Here is a 24,046-nt window from a genome sequence, read left to right on the forward strand (position 1 = left end):
ATTTTCATTTATTTTTTCATTGTCATTACTTTCCTTATTTGGTATTAGTCTTCGTGTTTAAATTCAATTGTACTTTAGGCAACCGTTACTTCTGAAGATGTATGTTGGAGCATAAGAAACGTCAAGTTCATAAAAAGTTTTACAACATGCGTTGTCTCGTTTTGTTTATAACCGCAGTTTGTTTGTTATTTTTACATTCGATGCTGTGTCTATGGGTTTGAAAAGACTGAAGGAAACTCCTCAGACTCCTAACTGAGTGTAAGAACTCTGTGGACAGAGTTTTGAAGAAAGCAACCGTGGACAATCTTCCTGTCGGTGTACCTGAAGAAGACTGGTTTGGCCAGCCGAAATATAATACACCACTAAAATCAAATCTACGTTGTATCGGCTCTTGCTTAAAATATTTAGCTTCTGTGGACATTCCGGGAACTCCTTGAAATGAAGGCTAATGCGACTTCGAACCCCTGCACGTGCTCAGTATAGAACGACTAGAAACTGAGGACTGTATTAACAGGCGCACCCAACGTGAACTTTCAGAAAATAACTGTTCGGAAGCCGACGATTTGAGATCTAGAATTTTCGGAACATTTGCTGTAAAGTTTCTTGCTTGCCTGCCTGTCCTAGGATTTTCAAACTTCTAAAAAATGGTATGATTGCCCTTTTTAAAACGGATTTTTTACTCTAAAAAGGTCAGCTAGAATTTTCGGGAGCCTTTTTTCTGGCTGAAATTTTCGAAAAGGTAAGTTTTGATCCCTATAATTTTCGGATCACTAGACTTTCAGCTAGGAAATCCGAACCGATGAAAAATTTTTAGGCCGGGATAAAAATACACCTGTATCTACCGTTCAAATACTAAAATACGTTTAACGATGCTATGTCTAAGTGGTTTTGAACTCTATTCTCGTTGGGCGCCCCCCGTAGTAACTAGAAAATTGACGATAAGAAACCGTCCATGCAATACAAACGAATATAGGTATGAAATTCGGAAATTAAATGTGATAACAGATAAGCAGGGGTAAATGGAATGACTATGTGTGAACGGTGATAACGAATATCAAAGGAAAACCGTAATCAAACTTGACGGCCACATTGAACCAGGAAATGAGAGACATTAACTGGCTCCTCCCCTCGGGGCTTTTCAGGCAAAATTGACAATGCAGTTTGGAGGACTTCAGCCCTACTTCTTATCCTGCAGTTTACAGATACTTTCCCTCAAGGAGGCTGGCCATGCAATCATCGGCAGTCTTACTTTACTTCTTAATAAAAACATAATAGAAACAAAAATAAATAAACAGGTAAATAAATTTACTCATTTATTTACATTTTTAATCCATAGGTGGAAATAGTACAATACTATTGAGGTCGGTCATTTTCCCACTAAACCACGGATCGTAAAAAGAGTGCTGTCTTTTTACAATCCATGACTAAACTAACGGAATTCCGAACAAAGTGGCATGGTGTTCTAATAATTTTATGGTTATAAGTAATTCACCGTGACATTTAACAAGGTCTGTCGGTAGAAAGAACGTGTCGTCTTGAAGGCTAGTGATCTCATTCTCTCCATATTGCTTATTATTCAAAAATGAACTACGGGCATCAGATTTCCAGTATTTTCATTGGATCGCCGGACACAGGCTATCAGTTAATATACCTGCTGTACTTTATATGGACAAGGAACGCGTCAGCAATAAAGCGAGCTGAAAATTTTTTTGCAGCTCTGAGAAAAAAAAATTGGCCGACAAAAGCCGTTTTGGACGGAAATTGACCGGGGCAGATATCGTTGGTTCAGTGGAAGAGTTGTTGTTATCTATCACTTCATATCAAGCGCACCCTTGTATGTTTTAAAACAAATAGCTAGATTTCATGTTGCCGTGGGCCTGTTCAGTATCGATTCAGAAATAGATCACAGATGACGTCAAAATTTGGTAAGAACAAAAAAAAAGGGGCACACGAGGCGATAGTCGAGCGTGTCACTGATGTTCTTATCACATTTTTACGTCTTCTGTGATCTATTACTGAACAGACGCACGGCAACATGGAATCTATTTGTTTTAATAATAGATTATAGGCAAGAACCAATCAAAATGGGACAATAACTTGGTTTATTATATAAAGAATAATTCAGTGAAGTTGAGGTTTTAAACCTTTGCAAAAAAACATGAACGATAAGTTTTGCACAGCGTTGGATCAGAGAAGATCGTGACCAGTCAAAATTGTTTAAAAAATATTGATGAAAGTCAAGTAAACCATAAACCTAATGAAGGCTGGTATTAGCCAGCCGAAATATCGTTTAAAAATACATTTTCGCGTTGTTTTATCAGTCGTGCAATAGTCTACTTGACTTTCATCAATATATCAACTCTTCCTCCAGACATTGGGCTGCCTGTTGTGCTCGCTATGCGTTGTGGGATTCCCTTTCTTGCACATGGACTCCGATAACAACATGCCGGGTGTCAATGGAGAAGTCAAGAAAGAGGCACTCGAAACTAACGAAGAAAAGCGAGATTTAGGCTCAAAGCCCAAGAAATTCGACGATAAAACCTCAAAGACTCGAAGGACTTCAGAGCTGGGAGAATTGGATGCAGAAAGACAGTGTTTAGTGCAACGACCCAACGATCAACAGTGGCGTATGTTAATTTACAATTTTCTTCGAATTTTCTGCTGTATTGACTTCCTTAAGACATTATTTGCTCACTGTTGGATTTGTTATCGATAGATTCAGCCGAAATAATCCACAAAAGGTCTGTTGAAGATGGAAAGTCCGAATACTACGTGCATTATCATGGATGTAAGTCGTTCACTTATTTCGATCGATTCTAATCGTTCTTACAAACATTGAATTTCACTCAATGATAAACCTTATTCCTTCCATTATTAAACATCGACTTTTACTGGCGAGCTGCGGAGCCACTGCATTGATATTGCTTCAAATATGGCCCTGCATTTCATAGTTGCTCCAAAATGTGTTTATCTAATTACAGTGTAATAGGCCATTTTCGAAATAACGATATTTAGCTTGATAGCGAGGCAGAGAGGACGAAAACAATAGAAACATGTTGGAATGAATGTGAAAAATATCGATATATCCACTTTCCTTTGTCTTTGTCCTCTAAACCTATCTTTCAAGCTGAATTTTAGAGGGTTGTCCAATACTCACAAATAGACTCTGTTGGTGTTAGTGGTGATTCCAATGGTTCTATTGGTGAAAGCGAACGTGTTTTGTGTGGTTGGCTTATAGAACGAGGAATATTCATAATTATTAGCGCGTTTCTACTTGGTGTAATTTAAGCGAACTTGTTTTTCACCAATAAAACCATTGGAATGACATCATTTTCTATCGGTACTAATCCTACCATTCGTACCAAGGGACCATCGGTTTGACGAGACGAATCGTATCCGTTTGGGTATATTGAACATGTATGAAATTTTAATATACCGAAAGTGGCTTTTTGGACTACCAAAAGCACTTGCTCAACCATCCAAGCTTTCAAGGTGTCTGGGAGCTGGTCACTCGTAAGTTCGTATTATATCTCGTAATAGTTGAACGTGTGATAGTGAAGATACGAGATATGATCATACAATTAAACTGCAGGTATGTAAATCTAAGCAAAAGTGATAGTCCCGTTTGATTCGGGGTTTTTTCAGGCTTCTCTGGAACTTCTCAAGCTGCTTCACAAACTGTAATGATCACTTTCACTTAGATTGATATATCCGTAGTTCAAATATATGATATTTTCTATATTCACATCACATAAACAGGGGTTTTATTAGAACTGAGACCAGGGTACAAGGATCCGTCTACTCTGAGTACAGTACCAACCTTTGCTCAGAGGAGGTCTCTAGATCAAAAACCAGACTGTATATAGGGGTGCCCGCTTACTCTATCACAAGGTCCCTTCTACTTCAAAACTTAATGAAACCCCTGCATAAAATAGAGGATAGAGAAGATACAAATTTTATGTTTGAGTGGCAAGAACAATATCGCATAAGTGAGTGTAGCGAACAAAGGCCGTAATCGCGACTTTGGTGCTCAATACGACCACTCTTGTTACATGCATTCCCGGATCTATTGGTCATATTGATTTCATGAGTGTTTTAGTTCTTGGTAAAACACTCCAGGTCGTATAATATATGTGTTAATTAAAAAATAGATCATTGGATGATGCAATTTTTAAGTTTTGATTGGCTTAGCCATCATGGTATATGAGCTACTATGTCATGCTCTACAAATATCAGTAACTGTATGCATCAGTTTTGTTTTTTTTACAAAATGAAGTAGGGAAAATTTATCCATAATTTGTGGGTGTTTATAGTAAAATAATTACTCCACTTGCGCTTGTTGGATAGGAGGTGATTATATCTATCATCTCATATCCAATGCGCACTCATGGCATAATTGTTAATTACATGATAAGGCAAATACACTTTCAATTGTTCCAAAGGGGATGCCATTTTAGTATTCTTTTGTTTGCTTGCAAATTAGCCCTTTTTGCCTTGTTCTTAAACTTAAAATTCAAATGAATATTGACCTTGAACAGGGCATCCAGGATTAATTTGCAAGAAAACAAAAGATTACTAAAATGGTGGCCATTTTAGAAGAAGGCAAATAAAAGGGGGTTTGGGATGTTGTTGGGATGTTGTAGAGATGGCGCAGCGGTGAGAGCACTCGCCTCCCACACCAATATGTCCTGGGTTGGATTCCCAGACTCGGCGTCATAGTATGTGGGTTGAGTTTGTTGGTTCTTTTCTTCACCAAGAGGTCCTTCTCTGGGTACTCCGGTTTTCCGTCTCTTCAGAAACCAACATTTGATTTGATTTGTGTTAATTTGCTGATTTCAGTTTACAGTGTCCCCTGTTAGTGCTTCAGCTGCCTTGAAGACTTGACACTTAAATGAAGTTCCTTTCCTTTTTTCCTTTTAATTTAAAGCAGGGTTCTCCTTATCAGGCGGTAACCGGTAAAATTTACCGCTTGTAAGAGCAATTATTACCGCCTGCAAATGCTCAGAAGTCGCTTATCCTTTGCAGAACGTCCAACATTAACCAAATGCTTTACCGGTTTGAAAAGGGCCCTTACCAGTTGTGCTGAAAACTAGAAAGAACCCTGTTAAAGGAGTTAAATTAAACGAAAAAAGTTGGTTTCATTGAAGCATTGATAACGATACACATAAGAAATGTTTATGAGCTGACGTTTTGAGTGTTATCCCTTCATCAGAGCAAAATGCATAATTGAGATTTGTTGGTGGTTTGTATAAGGAGATGGAAGAGCTTTGCCATTGTTGGAACCATGCTGGCACAAATGCATGTGGTTTTCAGCATTGTTGCAGAATGAAAACTAGTGCAAGAGGCTGTGAAAGTGCTAGGTTGAAAACCACCAAGCAGTAAATCTTGCTAGGTAGGCTTATACAATTTTGTACTTTCAGTCAACAGGCGCCTGGATGAATGGGTGCCAATGGAAAGGGTTGACCTTCAACAGAGAGATGACAGTGTTCATGTCCCTATTATAGAGGAGAAAGTTGAGATTGATGGACCAGAAAGGAAGTTGACAAGAAACCAAAAACGCAAACATGATGAAATTAATCATGTTCAAAAGGTAATGTTAGATATAACCTGCGATCAGGCGTACTTTTCCTTAGACATGGTGCGAAAAGGTACGCCTGATACAATTTCTTAACGAGTCGTCTGCTCGTAGTCCATAATCTGGACTTTACTCTGATTGGCCAAAAAACAATAGAGCTCTTGGAGCCTTGCTCCGATTGGTTACAGAATTGCAAATCATACTTATTGAAAATGGGTTGTTATGGCCGCCGAGAAGGATTTGAACACGAGTGATGTTTAGGCTCTGTTTACAGCTTCTGTTGCTTCGACTTCAGATTTGTTTTCAAAAACCTTTAAAGGAAGAGCGGAGAGAATGCATCCGAAGTATGGTTTGAGTAAAAGAAGACATTACAGTTGTACTTCCTACGGGATTTGGCAATAGGGTTATTAATACAGGCCCGAACATTCTAGAAGAAAATGCATCGTTCTTCTTCCACCAACTCGAAAACGTTTGTAGTTGTGGCAAGTCCTTTGGAATATATTCGGAAACAACAAGTTGCGAATCCAAAAAGGAAGAACTGTAGGGTTGCCACATTCCGGGAATCAGCCGAGCTTGACAGAGAAATTCGACACTGTTTACGGAATCGCTGAACAATCGGAACACACTTGTAACAAAATGATAGCTGAGTAGCTGCTGCTGAAAAACTAGAATTTCTCAAAGTCCATTTTCCTCATATCTATTTTCATAGCATCTTTTATTGGCATCTCAAATATTCGAGTTTAAATAAAGTTTATTGTACTGTTGATTGCGCCTGATGATGACATGAAGAATTTGGGCTTTTTCTGCCATTTTATCACGAAATTCTTTGTTCCTTGATGGTTTGAACAAAGAAACCGCATCAACTGGCAAGCAGGATTTGCAAGAATAGCTTTGATTGCAGACATCAAAGCCAGAGTACTATTTTGTTTATGTCGCGTCTTTACTTGAATCGCAGCGTGCAGGTAATTTCTGGTAAAATCTGATTGGCTCACATTTATAGCATGACACATGATAACATCACTCTTGACAGGTGGGCGGCAGACGACTCGTTAAGAAATTGTATGAGGCGTACCTTTTTGTACCATGTCTAAGGAAAAGTACGCCTGATCGCAGGTTATGTTAGATGTTAATACAGTACATAGCTAATTTGTGCTAAATCAACAGTGAAATGATGGGTTCAACATATCATATTGCAGCAAAAAACCATGAATTGGAATAAAATGTGAAAGAACATTATAATGTTTTTATAGAGCTGCACAGCTGTAACCAGTTGCTGTTGTAAATCTTTTGTGTTTTAGTAATTCATATCCATTTTTGTATAGCTAAGTACAAGTGAAAAGCCTTTCGTCATTTAAACTCTCACCACTACTGATGATGATGATTATCATTGTTGTTGTTGTTGGTATTATTATTATTATCGTCATCATCATCATCATCACTGGTACTACTACATGTACCATAAGAAAAGAAGCCATTATGCTGGCCCTTGATCCCTGTAGTTTTGTCCTTTCATGATTTCTTGATACAATTTGGGATACCGGGTGAGTCATTTTGTAACTTCCTCAATGATTAGTCCATAGCCTATGGATGCCATTTGTAGAGGCACTCTTGTATTGACCAAAGCAGTTTCTTCCCTTCATTTTGGCACTGCACCCTTCTTACACAAGTGTCAATAGTGACAACTTTGTCCAATATGCTACATTGTTATCCAAGCCTTTCTGAATCCCTTCAGAGTCTTTGCTTTTGTGTAGAGTTTGTCTGAACATACTGTAGCAGTAGTTATTTTTGCTACTGGTAGGCTGTCTTGATGTCTGGCAATGTGTTCAAACACCCCTACTCCCACCAAGTTTTCTCTGCTTGACGTTTGACAACACTGCATTATGATTAGCTGCTCTTTGAGCTATTTCTTTTATACTGTTCATGCAAATCACTCAACACCTTTTAGTCTCAGAGCCTTTTAATTTCATCTCATGTGGAAGATTGTATGGAAATACACTTAGTTTCCTTTTTTGTTTTTGAAAGGTCACTCTTCATACTGAAGAATGCCACTGATCTTTTGTAATAACTATTATTTTATTCTGAAGACTTATGCTGAGATGGACCCCACCACTGCTGCATTGGAAAAAGAGCATGAAGCCGTAAGTTCAATCCGTGTTGTTTTGGTCTGGGTAAATTAAACTGTTTTTACAGTAGATGCAGCAGAGAAAGGTTGGTACATTAGTGGAAACACGTTTCAGCTGCATGTACCACCGATGTGATCATGCAAGTTGACGTTCATTCTTGACCCGGGTACTTTCATTTGCTCTCCATTGCCAAAAGCATGCATGCATTGGATCTTGCTAGTTGCAAGCTGTGCTGTAAGCTTCGTGTACAATTTTTAATAAAATATATCCAAAATTGGTAATTTAAAAATAGAACAATTTTTAGCAAAAATTATGCTGCCTTGAGCCTATCAACAAACTCCCACACCCCACTCCCATTCGTAATTTACTTCATGGAGTGATTTACCCTAACCATTTGAACATTGTCAGGGGGAGTGAGAGAGGAGGGCACTTGGCAAGTAGGAGGGTGCACATGATGAGTGATTGTCTCAATGCTTTCGTTGAATACTGAAGGGCATGCATGGATCATACAGCGCCTACTAGAGGTGTCAAATTACATGTACTTGTACATCAACCTTCTGTTCAACTTTCCGGAGCTGTATTGGTGGAGTTTAACCCATTGACCCCCTGGAGTGAGACTTGACCGATTTTACTCTGTCTAACACCAGATGATTTTACTTGTCAACTGGAGACATCCTAGGGGGGCTGAGAGGTCAGTGGGTTAACCAGTCAAAAACTTAGCAGTGTGTCCCCTCCATTAACTGACACTGACTTCTGCGATTAAGTCTTAACCCATTCACCCCTAAACCGGCCTAAAATGGCCATACTTTGTATTAATTTTACTCTGTCTAACGCCAGGAGTCAATGGGTTATTCACACACTGAAAAACTATGTCCCATTAACAGATTTTACTCTGTCTAATGCCAGACGATTTTACTCATCAATGGGGAACCCCCTAGGGTGCCTAAGGACTAACGCAGTTTTTTTCACTTCCACTTTGTAGATTACCAAGATCAAGTTTGTGGATAAAATCCAATTTGGCAAATATGAGATTGATGCGTGGTATTTTTCACCATTTCCTGAGGAATATGGGAAGCAAAATAAACTGTGGATATGCGAATATTGCATAAAATACATGAAGTATGAAAGAACGTACAAGGAGCACTTGGTAAGAATAATAGTAATTTCATAATTAAGTAAAGTATGATCGTCCGGGTGAGTGTAGCCCTGAGAAGGACTGCTTGGGATGACATTTTGACTGACATTTCAATAACCTGAGCAGAATACTCTGAAGATGACTTCCTCTCAGATTGTTGAAATGTCAGTCAAAATGTCATCTCAAGCAGTCCTTCTCAGGACTACACTCACCTGGACAATCATACTTTACTTAATTGTGATATGACTCCTGGGTTCAAACCATTTACGATAATAGTAATTTCATAAAAATCTTGTTGCGGTGTTGCTGGGCTTTTGACATTTCCTACTCAAGTGGCCTGAAATAACTTACGGAACGATTTTGTTAAAATTACTTTTAAAGGGATAATGATGCTTTGCAAGGTGCCTTTTGTCTTGAAATGTATATGAACGGGTCTATTCTACAGGGGAAGTGTGCAATGCGTCAACCACCTGGGAAGGAAATATACCGCAAGGGGACAATTTCAGTTTATGAAGTTGATGGAAAGGAGCACAAGGTATGAAAAACATCCTCTTTCTTGTTAACATACACATACAGGACTTACATGAACTTGGTCTCATTAATTAGTAAGGGAGTGGTAAATCCAGGTGATCTGGTGACGTAACTCGGAGGACTGGCGAGAAAAATTTTAAACGCCGTATCCCACAACCGCGCGCGGGCTTATTTTCGAATTCAACATGGCAGAGGCGAGTGTTAGATCTCGTCGGGTCTACTTGAATGTTCATTCAACAACAAGAAATGTGGTAGACACGTAATGATCTGTTGAGTTTTGGCGATGAAAATACTGCAGGGAGTTTGGAAACAACACCTAAGGCCGCGCGCGGTTGTGGGATACAGCGTTAAAATCTTTTCTTCCCAGTCCTCCAAATTACGTCATCTGATCACCTGGTTGATTGACACATTAACACACCTCAACAGCTTGATCTTTAATTATTCAACTTAGTGCAGCTCTTGTCAGTTACAGCAGTGCTTGAAATTAAAAAAAAAAAACGTAAGTTGTCCCTGTTTCAAAAGCCAGGCAACCAAATCCATGAATTTGGTTGCTTTGATAAATCCCTTGTTGCACGTAAGGAAACCTGCTACTGTTAAATCCATGTGATGAAGCTTGAATATCGCATAGTTCTTAGTGTGCGTCTGTGGTTTTTCATGGAAGTCTGAGTTTAAGTTTAGGCATTTTCAAAATGGCGTCTTTGATCTCAATCGCCTGTATATTCGTGAAGTTGTCTCTTCTTGCATTTTCCTATCTGACAATGTTTTGTAAAAGCTACAGATATTCAAATGCGGGCAAATGCTCAGACGACCGACTACCGTTAATTTCGAGCTCTAAATTGCACATGTAGTTGCACTGTAGCCAATAATTATTTGTCGATATTCAAAAGTATAACTACGTAAATAAAAATAAAAAAAAAATTGAAATTTTTGCAAAGCAGGATGCTGTGGACTAAACTTGATTAACATTTTTTGGTGGGTATGCATGTCGATGTGACGAGATATTTCACGGTCAAGTTAGGAATACCGGTGCCTTGTTTTTGCTCACTGCTTGTTTTTTGTTTTTTTTTTTAAATCTGTTTCAGTTATATTGTCAGAACATTTGCTTGCTGGCCAAATTGTTCCTGGACCACAAAACCTTGTACTTTGATGTGGAACCATTTATGTTTTACTTGCTAACAGAAGTCGACAGGGAAGGAGCACATCTCGTTGGGTATTTCTCGAAGGTATTGTGTCATAAGCCTTGTGTTTGAGATTATGATATCTTATGAGGTTTAAACGAGTGCCAACACAAAGATGCTCTTTAAAAGGAACAGTACCTATGGCATATATGGGTAAAATTTTGTCAGTCAACGATGGACTCTCAATAGCTCTGTGAAAATTTTTGTGTAGTAAAACATCACTTAAGGCCATACTGCACTGTATGCTATTATTTAACAAAACATTGTTTTTTTCCCTGGTGCGGAAGTGAAACACATTAATGGGTTTATCAATTGCGTTGATATGGTAAAATTAGTTGACCAAGGTAAAGAAATTTGAAAGCTGAGCTTTTTTGACGGAAGGCAAACGCTCGAAACGTGAGCTTTGGAATTTCTCTTCGGTGGTCAATTTACCATATTGACTCAGTTGATAAACACATTTCTGTGAGAAGTAATGTATCTTGGCTGGTGGGAAGTACTGTACACCTTTCTCAATACCTGGAAATATACCTGTACAATAAAAGTTGCTTTCAATGATGATGGATCGGTCTGGCTGAACTGTAAATCCGCTGTTTCTCGTTGAAACCTTTAGCTGAAACTCATGTGCAACGGTGCTGCGAAACAAGTTTCAAGAAAAATAGAACCGCTTTCTACTTCTCTAACGGTCTCAACGATTGCAGTGTTGATAAAAAAACCAAAGAGTTTCACCGTGTAACACCACTGTCGCTCGATCTGCTGTGGAATGGGTCCGAATTATTGAGTGACAACCCCGCCCACTTCAGTTAAACATTTTGATGAAATTCCGGTGTGAGCAGTAGCCAGATTTCGCCGTCAAGGTGTGCCTGAACAACCACAACAATGGAAAGGTATGAGTCCCGGGGAGAAATGGAAAAAAGGTGTTCTTTTCCAGCGAAGGGTTTGCAGGTACAGCCATGGACTCGCTGTTACTTCGAGTGCAAGAAAGGTTCCCTGGCTTGAAAAGTAGCATCAAACAAGACAACTTTCAAGAATAGACCTTTTTCGAATTCTCACGGCTGGAGTGGATCTAGCGTGAAATGGAGGCAAATGCGGGCAGATCTTAATTAATTTGCCCGTATTAGCCTCCATTTCATGCTAGATCCAGTCCAGCTATGAGAATACGAAACTGGCCTATTTAAACTAGCGAAAGTGGGTGGAACAGTGACTCAGTAATTCGGGGTCAATCCACCGATCGGTGGTTTTCGTAGTACCAGAAGTTACCGAAACTTGCGCGCGCACACGGCCAAGGCCATGGAACTAATATCGACTTGCTTTGCGGGAATCTGGTAACAACATTTCGAGACTATTTCCAACGTTCCCGAGCAAGGTTTGACCTTTGATGTTTCACGGTGCAACGCCTGTACCGTTGCACTTAAGTTTCCGCTGAAGGGTTCAACATGTAACGGCGGCTTTACAAAGAAGAAGTCGGTAATGTTTTCTACCTCGAGAAGTTAAGGTTTTCTTTACTTGTACGAACATGATCTCTGGATTGTGGCTGTTGGCATGGTTGACACCTTTTTTTTTTGTTTGGTAGGAGAAAGAGTCCCCAGATGGAAACAACGTCGCCTGCATCCTGACGTTGCCACCATACCAGAGAAAAGGATATGGCAAATTCCTAATTGCTTTCAGTGAGTTAACCATTTTTTGTCATGGAAACAGCTACTGTCGAACAACGACTATCTTCACCTGTTTGAAGACATTCACGTACGAGCCTTTGTAACCACAAGTAACCCTTTCAGCCCCGATAGTGCCAAATGGCACTTATAGATTTTACTCTGTCTAACGCCAGACGATTTTACTCGTCAATGGGGAACCCCTCGGGGCTTAAAGGGTTAAGCTAACAGCGTGAAAAAACTATGTCCCCGTTTAAATGTATACTGACGAACATGTACAGAAACAAAAAGTGTGTGTTTACCACATCATACAACTGAAACAGTTTGTTTAGTTCCTAGCGTTCGGCCCATTTTTGTCCTTTAAAAAAATAGTTTGTGAATGTTCCTGTGAAACGAATGCTCATTTCTTAATTAAGTGATATTTGGTTACCCATATCATAAACATGCACTGTAAATGTTGCTGTTTAAATTAACCATTCTGATATAGTGGAACGTGAACATATTAATCTCTGGCTATGTATCACTGGCAATTAACCGTTGAACTCCCAGCGGCTACTTATAGATTTTACTGTCTAACGCCAGACAATTTTACTTGTCAAAGGGGAGCCCCTCGGGCCTTAAAGGGTTAATCGTAGAGCACAAAGAAAAACCTTCGTTGCGGTGTAATGTTGCTTAAAGAATACTTACTTACCTTTAATGGACACCTGCTTGCTTCATCGAAGTCTCTCGAATACTTAACTAAAGCGACAAGCGTGGCAAAACTGCTTATCAGTGCAAAAAGAAATGAGAAAAGCAAGACACCCAATCACGGTCATGCGTAATTTTACCGTCAAAGCATTAAGGCAGACCTCAGACCGGGTGTATAGTGACCATCTTCCAATAGCCGAATGAGAGTGAGTGAGTGACAAATCGGTCGCTTAGCGGATTGTAAACATGAAAGCACCGGAGCGAAAAAGAGGTCAAGATAATTTATTCACCTTTTTCTTTGATCCGGTTGCAGCAATTGCCAGGCACAATTCATCGGTTGAAGTTTGGCCATGGTTTGGAAAACGTTTGTGATAAATTTGACTTACAAGTGTTATGATATAGCCCTTCATTTGCTTTCAGACTGAAAGTTTGTTTTCTGTCCATGTCCTAGGTTATGAGCTGTCCAAGATAGAGCAGATGGTTGGATCGCCGGAAAAGCCCTTATCAGATCTGGGCAAGCTGAGCTACAGGAGTTATTGGTCGTGGATTTTGCTAGATATACTGCGCAACTTTCGAGGAACGCTGTCAATTAAAGATCTCAGGTGAGTGACTGTTGTCGAAGGAAGTCAGGCCCACAAGGGATCGGGAATAGCAGGGGTTGAACAATATGCTATCGTCTTTCGCGCAGACACGTGTGTACGAGAGTTGCGCATGCATTTATGCACCCTAAAAACATGTTTTCTTTGAAGGCCCTCGGTATTAAGGAGCTACAATAGCTGATGGTGAATTCATTGTGGATATTTTATGCAAAGGATGTCACTTTCTAAATTGTACTTTTTCATTTCTTAACTTTTCATTTTTCTCAATATTTGTTTTTGCATTTTCCCCTTTTCTAGCAACATGACAAGTATAACACAGGAAGACATAATTAACACGCTTCAGTCGTTAAACATGGTGAAATACTGGAAAGGACAACACGTGATCTGCGTCACCCCAAAGCTTGTTGAGGAGCATGTCAAAAGTGCGCATTACCGCAAACCAGTACTGTCTGTGGACACTTCATGCCTCAGGTGGGCGCCGCCGGGAAAGAAGATCAAGAAGATCAAACACTGATTAACAGTGTCAAATCTTTAATCAATGAGGGGCTTAAATTTGATTAACGGTATACTCCACACACACAGTGGTGCTCCAGATAAACTTTGCTGACTCGTTTGGTCACTTGTTGGTTTGCTAAAGAATATTCGTAGTTGGATGCCGAGAGGGGTCACTGAAACAGTCCCGGTAGCCACTATCTAGGGCGTTTGAGAATATGTGTAGCATGCGCTGATTTTATGTGAGCTACCTCAAGCAAGCACTTCGAACTCTGCTCTTGTATGAAATGACACTGTCTCCGTGCAAACGCCGAGTATGAAACACTGTAACCTTAAACAGGGAGGTTTTTTAGTTTTAAAATGAAATGCCCTTGAAAGGGAACGCTGTGTACAAGTTGTAAATTATTTTTAAAATTCTGTGTATAGAAAACGATAAATATGAATGTTTTACTGCTATTGTTGTCCCAGGTTTAATTTGCCAAAGTTTTTTTGTCGGCGATGCAGGAAGCGAAAAGAAAAGTAACGACAAAGAAAGCCACTAATTTCGATAGCTGTTGATAAAAGGAGGGATAAAACCACCGAAGTAAATTTCACCCCGCCCCATCCCCCCCAAAAAAGGATTTTGTTGGGAATGATTTCCCAGGAAAGGGGAGGGGGCTCATGTCGCCCTTTTTTGTAAACTTTTCCATCCCGATTTTGCCTGTGGCTTCCGGCTTTTAATTCCGATTTATTGCCGTGGATCTCAGAGGGTGAGTGGTTTGCTCCCCTCCCGACTGATTGCCGTGGATCTCCTAGGATGAGTCAAAATACGTTTATTTTGATTTTAAGTGTAAATATTCATGTTTGTGTACCTGAACTCAGTCGATGTTCACGGAAGATACATGTACCAACGTTCGGACTCTGGGCGGGATCTCCCAGAAATTGTGCCCTGTGTTCTAACAGTAACAACTGATTTCACTCCTTTGCTGCCAACTGAGGGCAATCATTAAATATACATATACTGAAAAGTTTAATACTTCCAACTGACTACTGTTATCACAGTAACTAACTACAATGGATCAACAACGCTCAGCAAATCTGGGTAATATGACGATTAAAATCAAGCAAGTTTCTCTCGGTGACTCTTAAAAGTGTTCCACTTTACCTCAACAATAAAGGATAAGTTTGCCAACAGCAAGCTATTACACATGTTCCGATGAATCAGAGGAGCATTCATGCAACTTGCTGTAAGGCATTTCATTTTCCGAGAGACTGGAGTCCGTGGAAGTACTGCTTACACTCGAATCATCTGCGGATGATGTAGTCGAAGGACGCCTTTGAAGAACTCCACTATCACCTGGAAGGTCGCGGAGATTCAAATATTGTATGGATTTTTCGCTTTGCATGAGCAAAGGCGCTATATCTTCGTGGATTAAGGACTTGGATAGGGCCCCATCTAAATTAGAATTATCGAGTTCCTCCGCCCCAATGTCATCAGCTTCAAAATCATCACAAGCAATCTCAGATATTGAATTGTCACTGAGCCGAGTGGTGCAAGGGTTATTAACTTTTTCAAGCTTAGAATCACTCAGTAAATCCGAATCAATCTCACTGAGAGTATTTTCAGCCGCCGATAAATCAGCATCAATGGGAACAGAACATGGTTCACTTTCATTATTCAGAGGTTCATTTGCTGAGAGTTTTTCTTCGTTTTCTTTAATGATTTTCTTTTGGAAGATCCCCTTCGGCTTTACTTTCGTATTCCCACCGGACATGCATTTTTCTTTGGTGCAAATTGGCATGTCTATTCGTTTTCGTTGGACTTGTCTTGGCGGAGGTGGAAGCTTCTGAGGAATTTTAGCCCCATCATATTGAATAACGTTGTCAGAAAATATCTGCAGTGGAGGGAAAAGGCCGGGTTGATCCACAGCAAAACCGTGATCTTGCTTATCATTGGTTGAATCGCTAGATGAATTCACCGAGTCGGTTAAATCACTGTCTGTGTCCATTTCGAAAATGAGAACTTCTTCGCTGCGAGGAAACATCGTCCAGTTACTTTTACTGTCCACGCTATGGTCGCTTTCTTTTATGTAACCAGCTTGAATTGATCCCACAGCTGTTATGTCAGTTTGAGACGCTTCTGGATGCATAGATCCACTTTTTTCTTGTAGATAATTTTGCTGCCTCATCTCTTTACCAACAAGAACTATTATGTCAGGTTGATCGAGATCCAAGCTAGCACCTTGAGGCGATAAGCTTGATCTATCCAGCAACGGTTCGTCTGTAGGCAACATAGAGTCGAGTTGTGTATGTTGAGTGTCCTTGATGGGGACCGGATCAGTAGGCGCATCTGTTACTTGAATATTTTTATTGACATCATCTCTGCCATCGTCTAACGAGCACACGTTAGGCAGCTGGGGTGTCTCGCCGTCAGTATTTTGGGACTTCCTTTCTCTTGGACCCCAGAATGGGTTTAAAAGCGGCAAATCAAGGACATCTGAGGACATGCAGTTTTGACAGTCGTGATGGACACCTCCTGTTTGACAGAGTTCGTTTCCCTGCGATAAAATGTGATGAGTAACCTTGGTGGAATTTGTTTGTCCTAAATCAACATGTAGCTGTACATTAGACTCCTTAGAGTTAAAATGCATCTGATTTCCCTGAGTTGAAATGGCAGTGAAATCTGGCTCATTTGGGTTATAAATGGTCAAGGATAAGGCACTTTCTGGGAAGGATTTCTGTAGAGATCTTGCCGCATTCTCTGTGTCCACAAATGGATTTACCTCTGTGTGCGCTTTCTCTTGGGGAGTACATGGTACAACAATTGGATCTGATGTGATGCGATTAATAGATTCATTCGATTCAGCGATTGTTATGCAGACCTCATTTCTTTGGAATGGCATTTCTTGTGGAACATCTGTTGACTCGTGTTGTTCTGAATCTGAAAGTAATCCGTGTAAGTTCGTTTCCATTGAACTCGAATCCAGTGATGCTTGGAACACTGAGTGAACAATCGTATCCGATGTGCCCTCTGGAAAAACGTTTTGCTCCAGTTTGGGCGCAGCTGTATCACCACTATCTGTGACCTGAAAGTGCTCTTGATGAAAGGGCTGTTGTGCATTTTCAGATTCATCTGCATTCTCGTATGGTTTCGGTTCCACCAGTTTTTGATAAAATTTCTCTTTTAATGAATAGTTTTCGATTCCAGTACTTTGATATGTCGTCTCTTGTGGCAGCCATGTTGTCCTTTCATTGTGGAAATGGCTGTCGTTTGCCCCATGGACTTGCCATCCTTGATGGACATTTTCCTCGTTTGTCCATGTCTTCACATCACATGTTTGCTGCTCTGTCTGATGTGTGACCAAGTATGTTTTATGACACGAGTTTCTTCCATCTTCAGACTGTACATAAGGATGTTGTGCACAACCAGTCAATGGTGATTTCACCTGTAAATTTGGAATTGAAGTCACGGGCGAATTCAAGTGACCGCCGTGACTTCCGCTTTTGACTGTCCCAACGACATCAATTGGTTCGCTAACACTGTTCAAATCACCCAGGGATCGTGAATCATTTGCAATTGATGAGCCATTGAAACTCGAATCTTTCGATGGTAACGCATCCGTAGATCCCTCAGTGTCTTTCGAGTCAAAAAGACTAAAATTGTTGAGCATCATCTCGTGACCAACATCCGATAAAGAAGAGCTTCCGCTACGACGTCCGCCAGCAGAGGCTTGTGAAGGTGTTGGGCTGCACTGAACATCAAAAATGTTGTTAGAATTTTGTGCTTGAATCATGTTTGATGTTTGGACATCTACAGCGACATTAAACACTCCAGACACGCAATGAGATAGAGTCTGTGGGGTGGGAATCGGGGTTGGAGCTGTCGAAGTGTGCACGGCACTTGGTTGGGTCATTCTCGGAGTTGGTGCTGGGGTGTTCACAAAACTTGACCGAGCCCGCGCTGGGGTTAGTGGTACACTCTGATTTGCTGAATAAAGAGGCGTCAAGTGGAGGCTCTGCATTGCTGGCGAGAATACAGGACGCTGATCTTGTGCTATTCCATCATCAAGCTCTTCTTCCTGGACCTGGCGCGCAGCAACTGCTTCAAGCCGTTCACTCAATAAATTAAGTTGGTCAAAAACGGCGAGATGAAGTCGTTCTCTTCGTGGAGGAGGAGACACCCCTCCAGAGGACAAATACTGACCAGCTGTCTCCCTGTCGTAAGGATCATTTTCGTAACCGTCAAATGCTATCTCAGAGAGAGACGCTTTGCTTACTAATAAACCGTCTGGATCAGCCCGCTCTTGGTCGACAGTTTCTTCCGTTCCCAAAGCAACAAGCTGCCCAGTACGAGGAATCGAGGGAGGTGGGGGAATGCGGACAAGTTCGAGAATTTCGTTTGCGTCCTGTGTTTCTTCCCCAGTATGTTCTTCCTCTGAAGGATCTAAGGGGTTTAGAAGAGGCTTGGTGTCACTGTTGATGTCTTCTTCATCAAGAGCCGAGAGAACGTTTTGAGGCACAATAATTTCTTCGGATTCTCTCTCCAAAGTTGTCTTCTGTACGTTCGACGGCATTGTGAAAACCTGTTCACCGTTATTTCGTTCCCTTAGAGATTGAGTCGAAAAACCAACCTCTTGTTGAGTAACCAAGACAAAATCGTGTTGGTCAGTGTTATTATTTTCTACCTGCGCAATCTTTAACGAAATTATAGCGCTAGTAGTGATGGGGTGCACCTCAGGCACTGTAGAAGATCCATCCCGATTAATAAGAGTTTTGAGTAACTCTTGATTTCTTTCTTGTTGATTATCATCAGGTAATTTTGCCTCTTCATCATCATGAAGTTTCAGGCTATCATCAATAGGTTCATTCGAGCTCGGTAAATCATATTTTTCTCCTAGGTTGATAGGACTAGTAATATCGCTTGTTATGTCTGCAGCTGACATGACTGAACCACGAGCACTGTCTATGGTGGACTGGACCGGCACTGTAGACCTGGTAATACTACTATCATTTGAATTGTTTCGCGAATGGGTTTTCCCTTCATTCACCATTTTGTCAACCGCTTGCTTATAAACGGTTTCAACCTCAGTTTGGGTGGCCAATCGACCCTGCAGATTCTCAATAAAGTTTGCTCTGAGGTCGTCTCGGTGAACAGTATCGAACCGCTGATATGAACCAACTTCCATTGGATCCAAGTGAGATGCAGACAGAGTAGGTTCAGTGACGCACAAACCGCTTAATGTGTCCACAACGCTTGCCGAGTGAATACTGGGCGAGGGAATTATCTCCTCCCTGATTGACGGCGGCTTCTGAACCAGGTCTGGGCGTAACCGCTGAACGACGTAGATAAGGCTTACACCCAAGAGTACAACAGAAGCTGATACAAAGAACGTCACGGTAAATGAACCGGTGGACTTGTAAAGTTCTCCTTTGAAAAAAAAAATTCATTGTCAAAGCCGGCTTTTTCTCCATATATAGATTTACCTTTATTTATTTATTTTTTTCACTGGCCGGAAGGCCCGTATATTATAGTGAAAACTGTGCCCAAGGTCTCAAGCACGGTCCGAGGCCGCAAGCAGAGAGCTTTACTCGAGACCGAGGGGACAGTTTTTCTACGTACTGACCGACCTAAGTGTCACATTCGCAGCTTCGTTCGTCAGTTAGTGTCCTTGATTACCGTCCTTGGTTACCGCTCCCGCAACCAATCAGATTGCTGGATTCTCAGGATACCGCCCACTCACGACCAAAGAAATAAATATATAAGGTTTATGGCAAGGAGTTAGCAAGTATGTCTGGAATAATGATATCTAAGAGTGTAGTCAAACAGTCAGATGGATCAGGGATTTAATAATTATTTGACGTCGCTGCGTATTTTCGACCTAAAGGTCATCACGAGAATAACTTGTTTTTCAAGCAAGCCGAAATAAATCTGACTTTACTAAATCTATCGTTCAGCCGATTGGCTGATTTTCTCAATGGTCTCTCAACTTATCACGCAAGGCGAAAGGATTTTCTTGTACGTTACCTAGTACAGGAGGACCCAACGTCAAAGGAAACGCTACCACACCATACAAGTTTCCAAGTGCTTTAGCCATGAGCTCTTTCCCTACAATATCTTGAGTAATAAGCGGTACAGTAACCACAAAACAACCATCGAAGAATCCAGCAACTATGGTATAAGCCAGCAATCCGTGATATGACTTGGCAGCGGTTACACACATGGAAGACAAGCTCAGAATGATCGCAGATGTCACGCAAATGTAGAGGCGCCTGACTTGAGGAAGATCAGCCAATCTTCCGGACGTGAGTTTTCCAAAGATGGCTGATATTGAAAAATAACCAAGCAAGAGGGCTCCTTGCGACACGGGGATGTCCAGTGTTAACGCCATTTTAACCTACAATTGCATTGGATGAGCATAAAAATTAGACGAGTTGATGAGTTCTAGTTTTTTAACCCATTTTTTATCGTTTGCCCAAAGTTAGACAGACGTTTTTGGCTTTGAGTGATCGAAAATAACTATAAACTTCAAAATGAAGCTTTGAAGGGGCTCTGTCATGAGCTGCGTATGCTCGAGTTTGTTTGCTCTCGAGCCCACGGGAAATTCTAGCCGCCATCATGGAATCACGCGTGAGTCACGTATATTCGCCGGAGTTTCTCATTTGTCCACCATGGCCCTCCCCAGTGGACACCATTTTGAATTTGTCGATTCAACTTGAAAAAAGTTAACCTAACAATTTTCAAGTTTTCACAAGACGCTAGCGCATGCGCTTCTCGTTACAGTTTCCCTTTAATTCGTGGAGCTCTCAAGTTATTCCTGGGTTTCACTCACGTGATCAACAGCCATGTTTTTCAACGAAAACAAAAGAAGACGTTAGCATAATAATAGCTTTCAATTCCCGGAGGATTGGATCGGGACACCAACATGGCCGCCATTTCATTGTTTGAGGACACCAACATGGTGGCCGTGACGTCATGTGAAATCCAAGAATAGATGGTTTTCAATCACGTGATGAGAAGGCCATGTTGGTGCACAAGACAATAGCAAATTATGTCCCATGTTGTGCATTGTAATAGACTCAAATTCCCAAAAGACTTTTCTCTCTATTATTCTGTGCGCCAACATGGCCGCTGTGACTTCAGGTGAAAACCATCTATAGAAAGAAATTCCGGAACTTGGGGTGCAGGGATGGCGTAGGGGTGAGAGCACTCGCCTCCCACCCACGTGGCCTGGGTTCGATTCCCAGACTCGGCGCCGTATGTGGGTTGAGTTTGTTGCTTCTCTATTCTGTTTCCCCTCTCCTCATAAACCAACATTTGACTTGATTTGTGTTAATTGTTAATTTCAATTTACAGTGTACCCAGTCAGTGCCTCAACGCTAGAACGACTTAAAGAAAGTTCCTTTCTTTTTTCTTAATATTTTCCTTTCCTTTCCTTTCTGTGTTGCAAAACACAACAAATGCAGTGGAGTATACTCACCAGATATGTGTATGGAAAGAAGTACGCAAACAAAATAAATGACAACGATAGGACCCACATTGGAAAGGCTTTGTCTCTCCATGGACGAGGATCAATCAGCCGCTTCAGACGATAACGAAGACTTGGTCTTTCGAAGGGCAAATAATCGACCGGTGGGGGAATGTATGCACAACCTCCCAAAAACGTCAAAGCAGCAAATACGCTTATAGTGCGCATCCCGCCCCGCCAGCCGTACGTGCTGTCGAGTTCTTGAAGAATGATATTAAACACCAGTGTGCCAAAGCCGGCGCCAGTCATCGTGATTCCGTTTGCAAAGGAATGGTTTCTGCTGAAGTAAAATCTTAAGACGAGGAGACCAGAGAAGAAAAGGAAACTGCCGCCAGTCCCCCACAAGACGCCAAAAGTGAAGTACATTCTTGGGATACTAGTAGCGAAGGACGTCAAAAGCAGCGATAGAAAGGTGAGGACGCTTCCGGTACAGGCCATGACGCGACACCCAAAGTGTTCACAGAGAACTGTAGTGACAGGTCCAATGACGAACAGGAAGCCATAACCCAAGGAACCTACCCATGCTAAGAAAGAGACGGAAACATCATTAGATGCAATGTCAGTCCATTGCTTGAGGCGTATGGTTCCCACTCTAGGTCCAGGCAGGAAGTCATAATGAGATGCTTCTTTGATGTTAAGGCCGGGACACACCAGGCGATAAGTCGCTGCGACACGTACGTCGCGGGGACACGTCACCGCAACAATTCGCCTTGTTTGACACGGTTAATTTTATGAAAATCATTGTCACTGCGGCAGGATTTTGTCGCCGCGATCAGTCGCACGAATTCAAACCAGTTTGAATTCGTGCGACTTATCGCACAATTCGTACAATTCCGGCAACAAGTCGCTGCGACAAAATATAAATGAACCAACGATAGAGCGTCATATGGTCAGCCATAGGGAATTAGCAAACTAGTTCACATTCCCCCGCATACGAGATCATTGCGTGTGCACCGAACAGGTGTTGTGTTTTGCAAGTGGTACACACGGAGCAGCTTGTCGCAGAGGCCTGTCGCTGCGACTTGTCGCCTAGTGTGTCCCGGCCATTATATTCCAAGCCATTCTCTACCTTGAATTAACGATTATCGTTAATTCTTAATTTGCTCTGAATTTGCTATTATCGCTAATTTAGAAGACTGAAAGCTTGATATGGATTATGGGAAATGTATATATTTTTAAAAGACAACCTAAATAAGTAGGACTCGAACCTGAGAATGTTCATTATTAACCGGTCACCTAACCACTTGACCACCGCACCGCTAGCTGCTTAGGAACAATATTTTAAACACTATTTGATAATGCTGTGTTATCAAACAACAACAAACCATATTACACACTGCAAAGGTCGCTTTCCAAACTTCACGACAAAGCTAAACATTTTAAATCCAAGCTTAGGCTTAAATTATTAATCTAGCCTAGGCCTAATATTTTTCCAGCAGCGATATCCTATGGCAGACTTAAAAAAATGTTTTTTTGAAAACGCGATGTGTTGGTCTTCAGTGGTGAAGCGGAAAGAAGCGGTTCCTATGGAGTAGACGCTCCAGCTTCGAATCCAATCCACGGATATGATTTTTTTCTCCTTATTTTCTCTGCTACCACAAGTCCTGGGACACAGTGTCCTAAATTAACGATAATAGTAAATTGAAAGCAAATTAAGAATTAACGATAATCGTTAATTTAGAGAAGAGATCATGTTGTATATTCATGGTCATAAATTTGGGCACTTGACATGACAAAAGAATGATAAAATAATGAAAAACAATTCTGCTGCACTTGCCGTTTCTTTTGTTTCTGGAGTCTTCTGCAAAACAAAGCCATTTGATTGGTTGACTGTTTCTGCCCTTTTCTTTGGGGCGGTGGGATTGAGAATGTCGTTTTGAAGTAAAAAAAAAAAGCCAGCGTGTACGATGTGTGGTTTTACAGGCTAAGATATTTTTGAGCAATAGAATACCGCTTTCATAAACTTTCTTTAATTTGCACGTGCACTCATTCTAAAGGCCAATGACGCGGAACCTGAAAAATTTGGAGGAAAATTTCTCTTACCGGTTGCAGACTCTCCGGCGTTAAACTCACTCAGTAGTGAAATAAACAGCGTTCCAAAAGACTGTATCGTTCCAAAGATAACACTATGGTTGAAAAACGACGCAAAGCACACGACCCAGGCCCAACCGCCATCCACTTGGTAATGCCAAAATCTTCTTGCATCAGGAACCATCATTGGTTCAATGTCAGACCATTGTTTTCTGCGCGGAAAACAAATGCCGTTTGTCCCCGCTTCAAAACGACGACGAATCTAGGCGAAAGTTCGTGTCAACCCAGTTTTGTCGCTACGGACAACTCGCGTAGGTTGATCTACGAAATCATCGAAATTAGAATTTGTAAATGGGCCATTAATGATGTCATAATTACGCGCGCGCCTTTGTCGAAAATAGGCTGATCGCCAGGGCCGAGTTGCTCGAAGCCTGGTTAGTGCTAACCAGCGTTAACTACCATGGAAACCTATAGGTTCAGATACCCCTTAACCAACCGTTAGCGCTAACCTGGCTTCGAGCAACCGGCCCGAGCTCTGCTG

At 41.2% G+C, this 24,046-nt stretch overlaps 2 protein-coding genes across 2 annotated transcripts; one reads left to right on the forward strand and one right to left on the reverse strand.

The window, feature by feature from the left end:
* The first annotated feature begins 2,420 nt into the window (after positions 1-2,420).
* Positions 2,421-14,425, forward strand: LOC137975103 (histone acetyltransferase KAT8-like). Its single transcript, XM_068822162.1, has 10 exons — positions 2,421-2,627; positions 2,717-2,788; positions 5,421-5,590; positions 7,660-7,713; positions 8,681-8,845; positions 9,279-9,368; positions 10,447-10,587; positions 12,113-12,206; positions 13,330-13,480; positions 13,775-14,425. Exons 1-10 carry the CDS (start codon positions 2,426-2,428, stop codon positions 13,989-13,991), a joined length of 1,356 nt encoding a protein of 451 aa, XP_068678263.1. The 5' UTR covers positions 2,421-2,425; the 3' UTR covers positions 13,992-14,425.
* A 609-nt stretch (positions 14,426-15,034) lies between these two features.
* Positions 15,035-23,776, reverse strand: LOC137975101 (uncharacterized). Its single transcript, XM_068822160.1, has 4 exons — positions 23,518-23,776; positions 21,427-21,998; positions 19,974-20,343; positions 15,035-19,376 (listed from the first exon to the last, which is right to left on the reverse strand). Exons 1-4 carry the CDS (start codon positions 23,690-23,692, stop codon positions 15,151-15,153), a joined length of 5,343 nt encoding a protein of 1,780 aa, XP_068678261.1. The 5' UTR covers positions 23,693-23,776; the 3' UTR covers positions 15,035-15,150.
* Between the last annotated feature and the right edge of the window lie 270 nt (positions 23,777-24,046).

Source organism: Montipora foliosa, chromosome 11 (genome assembly GCF_036669935.1).
Source record: "Montipora foliosa isolate CH-2021 chromosome 11, ASM3666993v2, whole genome shotgun sequence".
NCBI classification, from domain to species: domain Eukaryota; kingdom Metazoa; phylum Cnidaria; class Anthozoa; order Scleractinia; family Acroporidae; genus Montipora; species Montipora foliosa.

Coding starts and splice junctions, on each gene's coding strand:
- LOC137975101 (XM_068822160.1), bottom strand. CDS start 23,692: ATGATGGTTCCTGATGCAAGAAGATTTTGGCATTACCAAGTGGATGGC. Junction 20,344..21,426: donor TCTTTCCATACACATATCTG/GTGAGTATACTC, acceptor ATGCAATTGTAG/GTTAAAATGGCGTTAACACT. Junction 19,377..19,973: donor GTTGGGTCCTCCTGTACTAG/GTAACGTACAAG, acceptor TTTTTTTCAAAG/GAGAACTTTACAAGTCCACC.
- LOC137975103 (XM_068822162.1), top strand. CDS start 2,426: ATGGACTCCGATAACAACATGCCGGGTGTCAATGGAGAAGTCAAGAAA. Junction 10,588..12,112: donor TCGTTGGGTATTTCTCGAAG/GTATTGTGTCAT, acceptor TTTGTTTGGTAG/GAGAAAGAGTCCCCAGATGG. Junction 13,481..13,774: donor CTGTCAATTAAAGATCTCAG/GTGAGTGACTGT, acceptor CCCCTTTTCTAG/CAACATGACAAGTATAACAC.